The sequence below is a fragment of the Uloborus diversus genome, chromosome 4, assembly GCF_026930045.1.
Source record: "Uloborus diversus isolate 005 chromosome 4, Udiv.v.3.1, whole genome shotgun sequence".
Classification (NCBI taxonomy): domain Eukaryota; kingdom Metazoa; phylum Arthropoda; class Arachnida; order Araneae; family Uloboridae; genus Uloborus; species Uloborus diversus.
The window spans coordinates 52,579,809-52,592,106 of NC_072734.1; the positions used below are offsets into that span (position 1 = coordinate 52,579,809).

The 12,298-nt window shown below is 32.2% G+C and overlaps 1 protein-coding gene across 1 annotated transcript in view; it reads left to right on the top strand.

Moving 5' to 3' along the window:
- LOC129219737 (uncharacterized) overlaps window positions 1-12,298 on the top strand; it is a 45,528-nt gene that overhangs the window by 15,585 nt on the left and 17,645 nt on the right. Inside the window, exons 4-5 of the mRNA XM_054854027.1 lie at window positions 8,495-8,695; window positions 10,684-10,739. Of these exons, the coding sequence (XP_054710002.1) occupies window positions 8,495-8,695; window positions 10,684-10,739 (257 nt within the window). The remainder of the gene's footprint in view (window positions 1-8,494; window positions 8,696-10,683; window positions 10,740-12,298) is intronic.

Genomic DNA, 12,298 nt, shown 5'->3' on the forward strand with positions numbered 1-12,298 from the left:
TCGGACAAATTCTCATTTAAAAAATCTGACAAGCTTATCACCTCTTGATTGTGGGTGGAAAATTGAGGACAACTGAAAAGTTTTTAAATGGGTTACTGAAAACAATTACCGTAAGCAATAAAAGATGTTACATTCGAAGCACAGCCTTCTGCCTCAGGTAATCATTTTTTTTTTCAACTAGACTTGGCTTTTAAAAAAATTTTTTCCTTTTTTTATCAGTTGTTTTCTATTACAAATATTGATGATTTTACTGAGACAGTTAATTAATAGTACTGACATTCACAGTGATGATGATTATTGAACTGACAATGATGCTAAGTTGAGCGTAAGACATTTTGAATATGAATTCAGCAACGAAAGCGAAAACGAAAATTATTTGGGCGAGTCAGACGTGAGTGGCGATGCACCTGATGAATAGTTCGCTTAAAAAAATTATGTTCCTTGCTACAGTTTTATAGGTTACTAGTGGTAACCGCACAGCTTTGCCCGTAATAGAAAAATTAAAAGGTCTTTTGGTTCTCCTGTATATTTACAAAGAATGTATGGTGAATTTTCTCGCCAATTGGCTTGTGCCCATGTTACGGTTCCACGTTATGATAATTTCGTAATTTACACGTTCATCTTATGATAATTTTGTTCTTAAAATTGGAATAGAAAAAGAATCACTTCGAATTTTTGAAAAATCGTTTCGAGGTGCACACCCCATGCTACAAACTAACTTTTTGCCAAATTTCATGAAAATCGGCCGAACGGTCTAGGCACTGTGCGCGCCACAGAGATCCAGACATCCTACAGACATCCTCCGGACATCCAGACAGAGAGACTTTCAGCTTTATTATTAGTAAAGATTAATTAATATGTAAAGTAATGTTCATTTGATCATTTTTAATTATTTATTATGTAAGATCGATCCAAAAAATTTTATTTCATGAGTACTTGACCATAAAAAATAAATAAATAAAAGAGGCATAATTTAAAAGGTCAAGACATTATTAATGAAAAATAAATTTCACTATAATTTTGTACATAATTTTAATTTTAATAAAATATTTTTTAATTTTGTTTAAATGTTAAAATTATTTTTTTAATATGTTTAAATCATTCATACTTTTCCAATTACTTTATAATTTAAGCAACGTCTACCAAAGACTAAGCAACCTCTTAGTCACGGTAGACTAAAAATCTTAATAAAAACAGGATTTAAACTATTTATTAAAAAATAAATCAGCTTTATTCATTGAAATTTCGCGACGACAAGCAAACTTTTTTGAGCGAGTGCTAGCGGCTCGATAAACGGTACATAGAGGTACGAGGTCGCCATTCCGTGGCGTCTATCATGCCTTTGCAACACAACACAACTGGTAGACTTGTTTTTATATTTTATACATTATAAACAATTATTTAAAAAAAATTTAGGCTTATATATTTAAGTCAAAATTGACTGATTTTTTTTGCACCTTGCATGGGTGGTAGACACGGCATGGCAACGCTTCGGACGCGGTAGACATATACAGTGGCGTAGCTAGACCCGACTTTCGGGGGGGGGTTACTTCTTTTATATATATATATATATATATTATATATATATATATATATATATATATATATATATATATATATATATATATATATATATATATATATATATATATATATAATCGCTTGGAATTTTTTCCTTTTCTTCTTTTTTTTCTTTTTCTTCTCTCTTCTTTTTCTCTTTTTTTTTTGAGACTAACTTTTCGGGGGGGGGGGGGGGTTTTGTCCCCAAAACCCCCCCCTTAGCTACGCCCCTGGACATATATTTTTCGTTATGTTTATACGTAATCAATAATATTACCGAGTTTCAGCCTTATATATATGTATAAGACAATTTCGCAAGTTTTTGCAACATATTGCAAAATTTTTTATTAATTATTGCAACGATAACTTTTTGGTAGACTTGCGTTTTCTTTTTTTAAGTAAACTAATCTAATATTTAAAAAAATTCTGGCCTTATATATATTGTCGTAAAATTTCGGTCGATATCTCCCCTACTATTATATATCTTTAAAAAGGGTAGAATTTTCTGCGTTCCAAACAATTTATTTCAATTCTCTAACTTAATTACGGCGGGAGTAATTTGCGTTTTCAGCTCGAACTTTTTTAGGCTTAGCTGAAATTTAGGCACTACTTTCTTCATTAAATCTATCAATAAAAAGTGAGGGAATTGTCCCACAGTTTTCTTTCTGACAACATTGGAAAAAGCAAGATTTTTTACTCCAGATCTCTCTTGACCTTTGGTCGAAAATATTAGCTTCTATCTTCAAAGGAAAAAAGTTAAAGGCGTTTTTAAATCAATTTCGAAGTATGTCATTTTTATTCAGATTGTCAACAATTTTATTTTTGCGTTTCCATGGTTACGCTTTTTGAATCCGTTGTTTATCTTAATATATAAAAATCAATGTCCTGAGATAACATCAACGCACAGCCAATACCGCTGAAGCCTCAGACTTGAAATTTGGCAGTCATGTCTACATGATTATGAAAGTATCCACTAAGAAGGATTTTTCGAAATATCAATTAGTTCGGGAGAAATTAATTAAAACTCCTTAATTTCTGTGAAATTAAAATCTGTCATTGAAATTTAAATTCCTTATTTTCAGAGGCTTTCCTCCATTCAATTCATTATTCAGTACTTCATCTCAACATTTGGTTGATAGCGAATTTAAAATTTGATATTGTTTTCGTTTCTCACGTGATTCTTCAGGGCTTTTCTCAAGTCAAATAGTAATGTTTGTCTTTTGCTTTCATTTTTTCAAAACTAGAAACGAAGTTTTTAAGAACATCATCACAGGCTGACTATCCTTTTGAATTTAGAAGAGTGCAGTTTCCTGTAAAAGTTTGCTTTGCAACAACCGTTAATAAGTGACAAGGACAGACATTAAAAGTAGCAGAGATCGATTTAAGAGAAGACTTTTTTTCACACTCCCAATATTATGTATGGAACAAGCCAATTTTATACAGCTTGCTCCAAAGTTGGTTCATCAAGAAGGGTTAATAATTTTAGCACCAGAAAAAAAAAAAAAAAAAAACTACAAATGGTTGTACACAAAGAAGTTCTTGCTTCAACATAGGTATAACAATAAAATGTGGATGGCCTGTGTTTGCAAAGATAATCAATGCTTTAAAAGGATCGTTAATAACAGTTAAAGATCGGTTAAGGACAAGGGCATATATATAAGGAGTCCAGGGGCCCCGGGATCCTCCCAAAATTAGAAACAATTTTAGGTAATAAGTAATTATTATAGGGGATTTTCGAAACTAGGTGCACCGAGCACTGTTAACCCCTGCTAATTCCATTACCCGAGCAATGCTGGGTACGGGAATGCTAGTAAAATAATATAATTAGATGCAACTTTGTTTTTTACAAATCAGTATCGATTAATTCTGTAGCGTAAGTTCAAAGGTTGCTTCTACTATTTTTGAACGATTTATTAAACCATCCAATAACAATAAAATAAGGAGTGAACTTTTAATACAATAGAAATCAATATTTAATAAATTAAACATTTGCTTTTCACTGGAAAGTAGCGTATCCTTCGCCAAAAATGGCATACTGTGTTTGATCTTTCAATCCCTTTGCATCCTGCAAATATTTCAATTATTTTGAAGTTTGGGAGTTATTTTAATCTGTACTACATTAAATTAACTCATTTTATTTTTATTTTAGTAATTTATTTTAAACTCATTGTAGCTCTAAGAAATTGTTGCTCAAAAATTTTTATCAAGGTCAGGGACATTTTTGTTTGTGGCCATTTTAAAAAATAGTAATACTAATAACAAATGCATTGAAATTTGAAAAAAAAAAAAGTTTTTTCAAAATTGAACGAGATTGAAAAAGATTAAAGCAGCTAAAGCTCCGGGACCAGACAATATTTGTCCAAAAATTTTAGTTTAATGTGCAGAGGAATTAGTGGATGTTATTTTGAATATTTCAATGCTTCTTATAACTCAGGGACGGTGCCAGAGGACTGGAAGCTGGCTAACATAACGCCACTCTTCAAGAAGGGATCTAAAGGTAATGCTGGGAATTATAGACCTGTAAATCTGACTTCAGTGATTTGTAAGATTTTCGAAACTTTGATCAAAATTAAGATCATGAAGATCTTACAGACTAATAGTCTGTTGACTAGTTTGCAGTTTGGTTTTAGGAAAGGTAAATCCTGTACTACTAATTTATTGCATTTCTACGAGAAGGTTACCTCAGCTTTAGATAACAAAAAATGTGTGAATGTTGTTTATATTGATTTTCAAAAAGCTTTTGACAAGGTACCGCATGTTGCTCTTCTCAGCAAATTAGCTGACATAGGAATAGGAGGAAAAACTTTACTTTGGGTTAGAAATTGGCTCATGGTAGGAAGCAAAGTGTAGTTGTGAGAGGAAATCATTCTAAATGGAGTGATGTTTTACGCAGGGTTCCTCAGGGATCAGTTTTAGGGCCTCTTTTGTTTATTATCTTTATAAATGACATCAATGAAAATATTTCTGGAAACATGATTTGTTTTGCTGATGATGTAAAAGTTACGGGGATGGTTGAAAATGAAGAACAAGTAAAACAGCTTCAAGAGGATTTAGATCATATTACTAAGTGAGCAGATAAATGGGGTATGGCAGTTAATGTAGAGAAATGTCAAGTGCTACACTTAGGTCATGGAAATAAGCGTATGAGATATCGTTTACAGGGTTCAGTCATTAATCAGGCAGATAATGTTATCGATCTGGGTATCTTAATAAATCAGGACTTCAAGTTTAGTCAACAGTGCAGCATTGCTAGTAACAAAGCCAACAAAATGCTTGGGTTTATCAATAGATTTATTTCAAACAAATCTAAGAAGGTTCTTCTGCCTTTATATAGGAGTTTAGTAAGACATCATTTGGAGTGTGCTGTTCAGTTTTGGTCGACTTATCTGAAGAAAGATATTTTTGTATTGAAAAGGGTTTAAAGAAGGGTAATTAGATTAGTAAGGGACTTTCAGACTTAGATTATGATACTAGACTTAATAGGCTTAACATGTATAGCCTGGAGCAAAGGAGAGTCAGAGGGGACATGATTCAGTTATTTAAATTTATCAAAATGAAAGATGTAAATGGATTAAATTTTTGCGGGGAAAGCAGGACTAGGGGTCATTGTTTTAAGCTATTTAAATCTCATGCTAACTTGGAAATTAGGAAAAACTACTACTTTAGTAGGGTCGTGGGCACTTGGAATAGCTTACCAGAAGAGGCGGTAATGAGCAAGGAGTGGATAGCTTTAAGAGGGCCATTGATCTTCATTGAGGACTATTTAATTGACTAGGACCAGCCTAGCTGGGCCCAGAGCCTGTTGCTGGTCGTCGTATTTTTTTCATACCGGAAGTTTTTTTGCCACGAGATTGCTTAGCAAAGCGATGAATTCATTAGGTTATCATTACGCCGCAAACATTCACAGTAAGTTTACATTTAAATGACGTTGAAATTAATTGTTTGTATATTATGAGATACATATAATAAATTACTAATAATATATTTAGGATAAACTTATGTTTATCCTAAATAACTCAACTATAGCTTATTTTGTTTATAGGTAAATCGTTTTTTTTTTAAATCTTTGGTTTAGTTTCCAATTTGTTGAAACAGTTGTTGATTATTTTAACTATAGCGGTTGATTACTCATATTTTCACTCATATACTTGGTTTAATGGTTTTTAATTCAAAGTAGTCGTTTTCAACACATTTCAACAACCCGGTGACAGCTTTACTCTTTGTAATACAGTGTACGGTGCCCCCCCCCCTCCCATCAGAAAAGGACAGTCGCTATTCTCTTCATTTTCACTTTTAAACTTTTCAAAAAAAGAAAAAAAATCATGATTTTTTCTTTTCACATTTTTAAAGGTGTGTTGTTACCATGTATAAAGTCCTTCCAAGACTGGGGAGGCATTGACCCCCCTCGCCCCCCCATAAATCCGCCCATGCTTTTTGCTGTATAAAGGTCAAGATTCACTGTCGCCACTCGCCACGTGGCGACCTAGTTTTAAAAAGCGATGACCTAAAAAAACGTCCTCAGTCGCCCTTTTCCCCCCTGTTGTTCCTAGAAAAAAAAATCTTGGGATGAACTGGAATTATGCACAAACTCAAGAGGGTGGAAGAAAATAAATTGCTTTGGAAGCATACGCCTGAAGATAAAACACATCAAGAAAGATCGTTTTTTGACCAGAATGGCAATACAGTTACGTGTGAAACATGGACGCCCTATTTGGTCACTCACAAAATGGAAGTAGGCAAAAAACTAAAGTGCTTAAGTTTTCAAAAACAAAGCAGAATTTGATGTTCATTCAAATGCAAACTAATAAAAATGACATAAAATGAGCTGTAAGGCATTTTATTTTTTATTATTTAAAAGTTTTCTTAAGAAATAAAAAATTTTTTATTTAAAATTTCATCTTATCCTTATTGCATTGGATGCTATTGTGCTAAAAGCTGTAACAGTTTAATTAAAGTGATGTTTAATGAGGACTTTTCATTTTATTATTATTTTTATGCTACAAATTCAAAATCCTAAATCTTAGTTTAAAATTAATGCGCTAAAAATTATTTTTAGCGCAGTCACCATATTTGGTCACTTACAAGATGGAAGTAAGATTCTTTTAAGCCTAAGTTTCCAAAAATAGAATTGGATGTCTATTACAATACAATGCAAACTATTGAACATTCCACAAAATTTACCTTTTTTTCCTCTCCTGGATAACTAATTTTCTTGAAAAATGCAAAATGATTTTCTTCAAATTTTATCTTCAGAATATTATTTTATCCATATTGCTTCAACGCTAATGTGCTAAAACCTGACTCTTTCATCTAAATTATTGTTTTTTGAGGGTTTTTAAATATTAAAATTATTTTCATATCTTAAAATTTTTTTGCATAGTCACCATGTTTTGGTCATTTGCAAGATGTGGAAGCAGATAAGACTATTTAATTGCCTAAGTTTCCAAAAACAGAATTGGATGCCTATCTCAGTGCAAACTACTGTAAATAACATAAAAAGGGACAGATTTTTTTTTTAATGAGTTATTTTCTGGAAAATTGAAATTTTATCAGCAAAATTGTGTTTTTTGTAAATTTTATCTGAAACGCAGTTTTCTGCCAACTTTTGATTGATTTATTCAGGCACGGATCTATAAACTTTGGGCCCCCTTGCAACAAAATCTGTAAGGCCCCTCCCCAGAGGCCAGCAGTGTATATTTGTAACGTTAATAAGTCTTAGTGCTAGTTTGCTTCCATTTTTCTTCAATTTCTTGAGCCTTTGGGTCCCTTAAGGACGTGGGCCCTCTAGCATTGTGTGATCCGCGGGTATGCAGATCCAGGCCTGGATTTATTTTGGAAAAAAAAAACCTTAAAATGCATGTTTATAGCTTTTAAAATGTAATTCTGTAAAGTTATATTTATTTGTTTTTTTGTGAAAGTAGTAAAAACTTCTCTCTCATTTTGTACTTCAAAACTCGGCAACAGTGGTGGCCACGAAGTTTTTTGGATCTAGTGGCCACTGGCCACTTAGAAATTTTCCGAATCTTGACTTTTATTGCTGTAGCCCTGTCAAAGAACACGAAAACATTTTCGAAAAGCAATTTTTTAACTTAGGATCTTCCTCCTCCCCCTGATGGTTCTGCAGGTTGTATTTTAGTATACATCGTCAGGGGCCACTAGAGATCGAGTATACCAAAAAACAACTACAGGGGTCCTCATGGGGCTGAGATACAGAGGGGTGAAAACCCCAACTTGTTCTGTCGTGTAAACTGTCCTTAGTCGCACGTTTAATTTCTTTCATCTTTTTTGACGGTAGATATTTGGCTTTGTTGGTGACTGACATTTGTTTTTTTTTGGCGGCCAGGACGCTCCTGTATCCCGTGGTTTTCAAATTACAGTGAACTCTCGCTACAACGCAATTCGACTTATGTGAAAGGGCTATAACCAGAGATTTTCACGAGCAACTTTTTTAGAGCTAATGCAAATTCCTTTACGGCAAAACAAAAATTTTAGAAGGGAATCCAGGGATTTAAGTATTGCCTTCATTATTAGCTATTAAATATTGGTTTTATGGCTAGACTTCATTACTTTAGCATTGATGAAGTGCGGAAGTTCCTGCACTAGTCTGAACATTGCTTTAATAATGTAAGCAAATAACCACTCCGCATCTTTTATTTATTTTTTTTTTTTGTGCTCAATATGAAGTTGATGAAATATAATTTCACCTAAGCACAGACTGTTTATTTGATCTGTAAATGTCTGAAATAGTCTGAAAATGGAACAAAAAAGAGAAAGTTTATGACAATTAATGAAAAAATAAAGATTTCTGATATGCTTGAACAACTAAAAAGTGCATCAATTGTAATTACTGTATCTGCAGTTCTGTTCTATATACTGTGTCTAGTATCTGCAGATAACAACTGTATTTCACTTGGTTTGTATTATTCTTTTACAGAACAGAGCTATTAGTGTTCAGACAGTGCCATCTGCAAAATATTCTTATTCCAACACTTCCCTGAAGTCAAGCATATCTCCAGAAAAGACAAATCTCAAAGACGATTCTGAAATTTTAAAAAAAGTTAAATACTATCAACTGGAAATGAATTATTTGTCTTCTCAGGAAGAATGTAAAAGACTTAAGGTGGAGCTTGCGAAAGTAAGTGCCGCTTGCCCAAAAATCATGCTATGACATGTTTATTTTTAAAAGTTTCATATGTCCATAAATATTTCATTTATACATTTTTTAAATTACAATAATTATAAATATGATACTATAATATTGACTCAACCCTATTCTTTTTTAAATCACTATCCTTACAGAGTAAAATACAACCTGGAAAACTGGAAACAATCTGGGATTTTCGTTGCTCTGTAAAAGTTGCGGAAATTTCATATTGGTCTTTTTTTTTCTTTATGGAGAGAAATAAGAAGAAATTGCATCCCAACCTAGAACTATTAATTAAAATGGATCAGAGTTTTTGCAAATACTTACAGATGCACCAATTTGGGAATGCAGCTCCAAATTTTATGCTGTGATAAATAAGTCAAAATCCAGTTTTTAAAAATCAGCGTTTAAAATGTGAGTGGCACTCTTTGTGCATTTTGTTGCAAATTGATGAGATTTTTAGAATTTTACCTATCCGATAAGTGCAGTTTCTTGTGTGGTTGACAGCATGAAATTTTAAACTCACTTAAAAGTATAAAGTGTAATAAAGCTACAAAAAGTTAAACAGAAACAATGATTGTTATTGTCCTGAAATAGAAGCAACAATAAATGAAATCAGAGTAATATGAACTAAAGCCCTGGATGCTTCTCTTAAGTGGCAACACATTTTGAGCCATGGACTGTGTGTCGCTTTTGACTGCGATTGGAGGTGGGCAATCACGTGGGCTCAGGCCGCCATTTTGTGTCGCCACCTGTGTGATTTTACTGGCGGAATACTAGATATTTTCTCTTAGCTTTTCGTATTCTTCATCAAACGCTATCTAACATGTGAAGATGCTTTGGTGTAGTGTATTCGGATGTTGTTCAAAGTCGGGCCACAAGTTGTATTGTTTACCTATCCGGAAAATTTTTATTTGGAGGGGAAGCGAGCATTATATTAACTACAGTAGAACCTCTGCTAAGGGACACCTGTATTTAAGGGACATTTTTTCTGCTCCCAGTCCCTTTGAATAGGGATTTCCATGTATTTACCTCTAATTAAGGGACACTGTTAAAGGGACAGTCACAAAGCAAAAAATGGAAAAAATTATGTATAAACCATAAGAAAAAGTGAATTTACTAGAATTCAAGTTTAACTTTTTCTCAAAAAATTAATTGAGGTAAGTTTGACATAAACATAGGTGAAGGACACAAGTAATGTGTTGTAAAAAAACTTCCTGAAATTAACATGCATGATTTCCCCTCTCAACAATTTATTCAAGTAGGTTCAGTGTTGACGGAGAGTGCTCAACAACTAATAAGCTTTGTATATAAAACTAAAATCTTGAACATTAATTGTAATTCACATAGTATTACATTGTAAATTACATAACATAAAGCATGTAATGAATTACTCCAAAATTATTTCTGTATGCTACAAATCTTTGCCATTAAAAAATTTTTAATTAAATTTCTATTAATAAAATAATATAAACTTAGAAATTTGAATAATTAGGAATTTTATATGACATAATGAGACATTTTCAGTATTTAATCTTAAGTGTTAATAGTTAATGCTTATTGTGATATTATACTATCTAGTACACAGCATGCACCAATTCATCCACCTCCGAATAAGGGACAAAATGTCTGATCCCCCTAGTGTCTCTTATTGAGAGGTTCTACTGTATTATTCTTCTGAAGGGCGAGAACAGTGCAAAGTTCTAAAGTAAAAAACCTTCAGGGGGGCAAGTCAGGGGGGGGTGTATTTCCCCCCAAAATATTTTTCTGATTTTGAACATTTTTGCAATTGAAAGTATGCATCTAGGACTCACGGTTGTGAAAATAGAGGTTTTTGCAGCTTAAAACGGAACACCCTTTATATATATATATATATATATATATATATATATATATATATATATATATATATATATTGAGAAAGATTATTTTTAAATTAGTTTTATTAAGATCTTTTAACTATTCATTTTCTTTAACAGACAAAATTGAAGAATAAAGAATATGCTGAAAAATTGGGAATTGAAATGCAACCTAGGTATTGAATTTCAACTTATTTTTTAATTTTATAAAATTTGATTTATATTAGTTTATAAAGACTGTCTAAAAATCACAGTAAGCCTTAATCAAAATCAAATATAATCATCAAATTCTTGAAATTTAAATTCACACCAAACATGCCGACCTAGGGATAGAGAGAACCTATGGATTATCAGCAATGTGACTCATCAGTTGTCATCCCTTCCTTACACCTGCTGCTCATCAGTAAACAATGTGTCAATGTTTTAACAATGAGTGAATAATGAAACTAATGGTTGCTTTGGAAAATTGGTCGTTAATTGAGGTAGTCAATGTATAGAGGTCATTGTTGTATAGAGGTGGTTGCTTGTAGAAGTTTCACTGTACTATTACATAGCTTTCAACCAAGTATTCATGTTGTGTTTAATCGTATGTTCTTATTTTCAAGCTAGCTTCCTGGAGTACAAATTTCAGTCAAATAAGTTGCAATTTTAAACTGTTTAACAGTTTACCCCTATGTTTTCTTCACCCCTTCCAAAGAAAATTTTATAAAAAATGCTTTTTTGAAACCAACCTGAACTAACTATCTGGAGTGAAAAAATTAAAATTCACTTGTTAAAAATCTAACTGAATTTAAAATTCCAACTAATTGGAGTGTAAAGCCTTCAAATAATCAGATGTATTCTGAAGTTTTCACGTTCTTAGATCAAAAAAAAAAAAAAAAAAAAAGAAGAAGAAGAAAAGTTGGATTATTAATACTTGGATTATTGCAAGTTTCCTGTGAGAAATAAAACATGTTTCAGAGGGGTGGGTAGTTTTAATGTTTCTTAATTGGAGCCGGCATTCAATTCAAAAACGCACATGACAGAACTTTGTTACCATAAGTATTATACATTTCTGTCTGTTGCTACATCAGCATCAATTGGCAATTAATATTAATGAAGAAGTTACTTCATTGCAGACTTATTTCATTGAATTGAATAAATGCCTAAGTGCTTGAAAGTAAGAGTTTTAAAATGACGTTTTAACGCACAAATTAGCTCGAAAGCTGCATGCATGTGTTTAGGGGTTACAAAGAACCCCTTTTTTCAATGCATAAGAAGAACTAACAGATATAAAAACATGTGGTTCATCTTGATAACAAAATAAAAACACCCTGTTCTTCTGCCAAATTACAACAAAAATGATGCTTTCAACAGTAGAGTTCTCCCCTGGCTCTTTCCCCAGAAGAATCTTCATACCTATTTAATCTATTATTAATAATTTGTTGTTCTAAATTAGGTTTCGTTAAGATAATTTTAAACTATTGATCAAAACAAAGCAAAAGAGAGTGAATTCATAGTTTACTCTGGTCTATTTGATGTTCAAATGCAAACATATCCATTAGAGTTTTTTTACAAATGGGAAGATAACATAAAACCTATGATTGCAAAAATACTGGACGATAGAAAAATTCTGGTTGGAATCAGCATCAAGAGTTTTAGTAGCATTATAAATGTTTCATGTGCCAAGATCTTTGTTTTTACCATTATAATTAATAAGTTGAACTTTTATTTGCCTATTGCTTTTATTTCATTA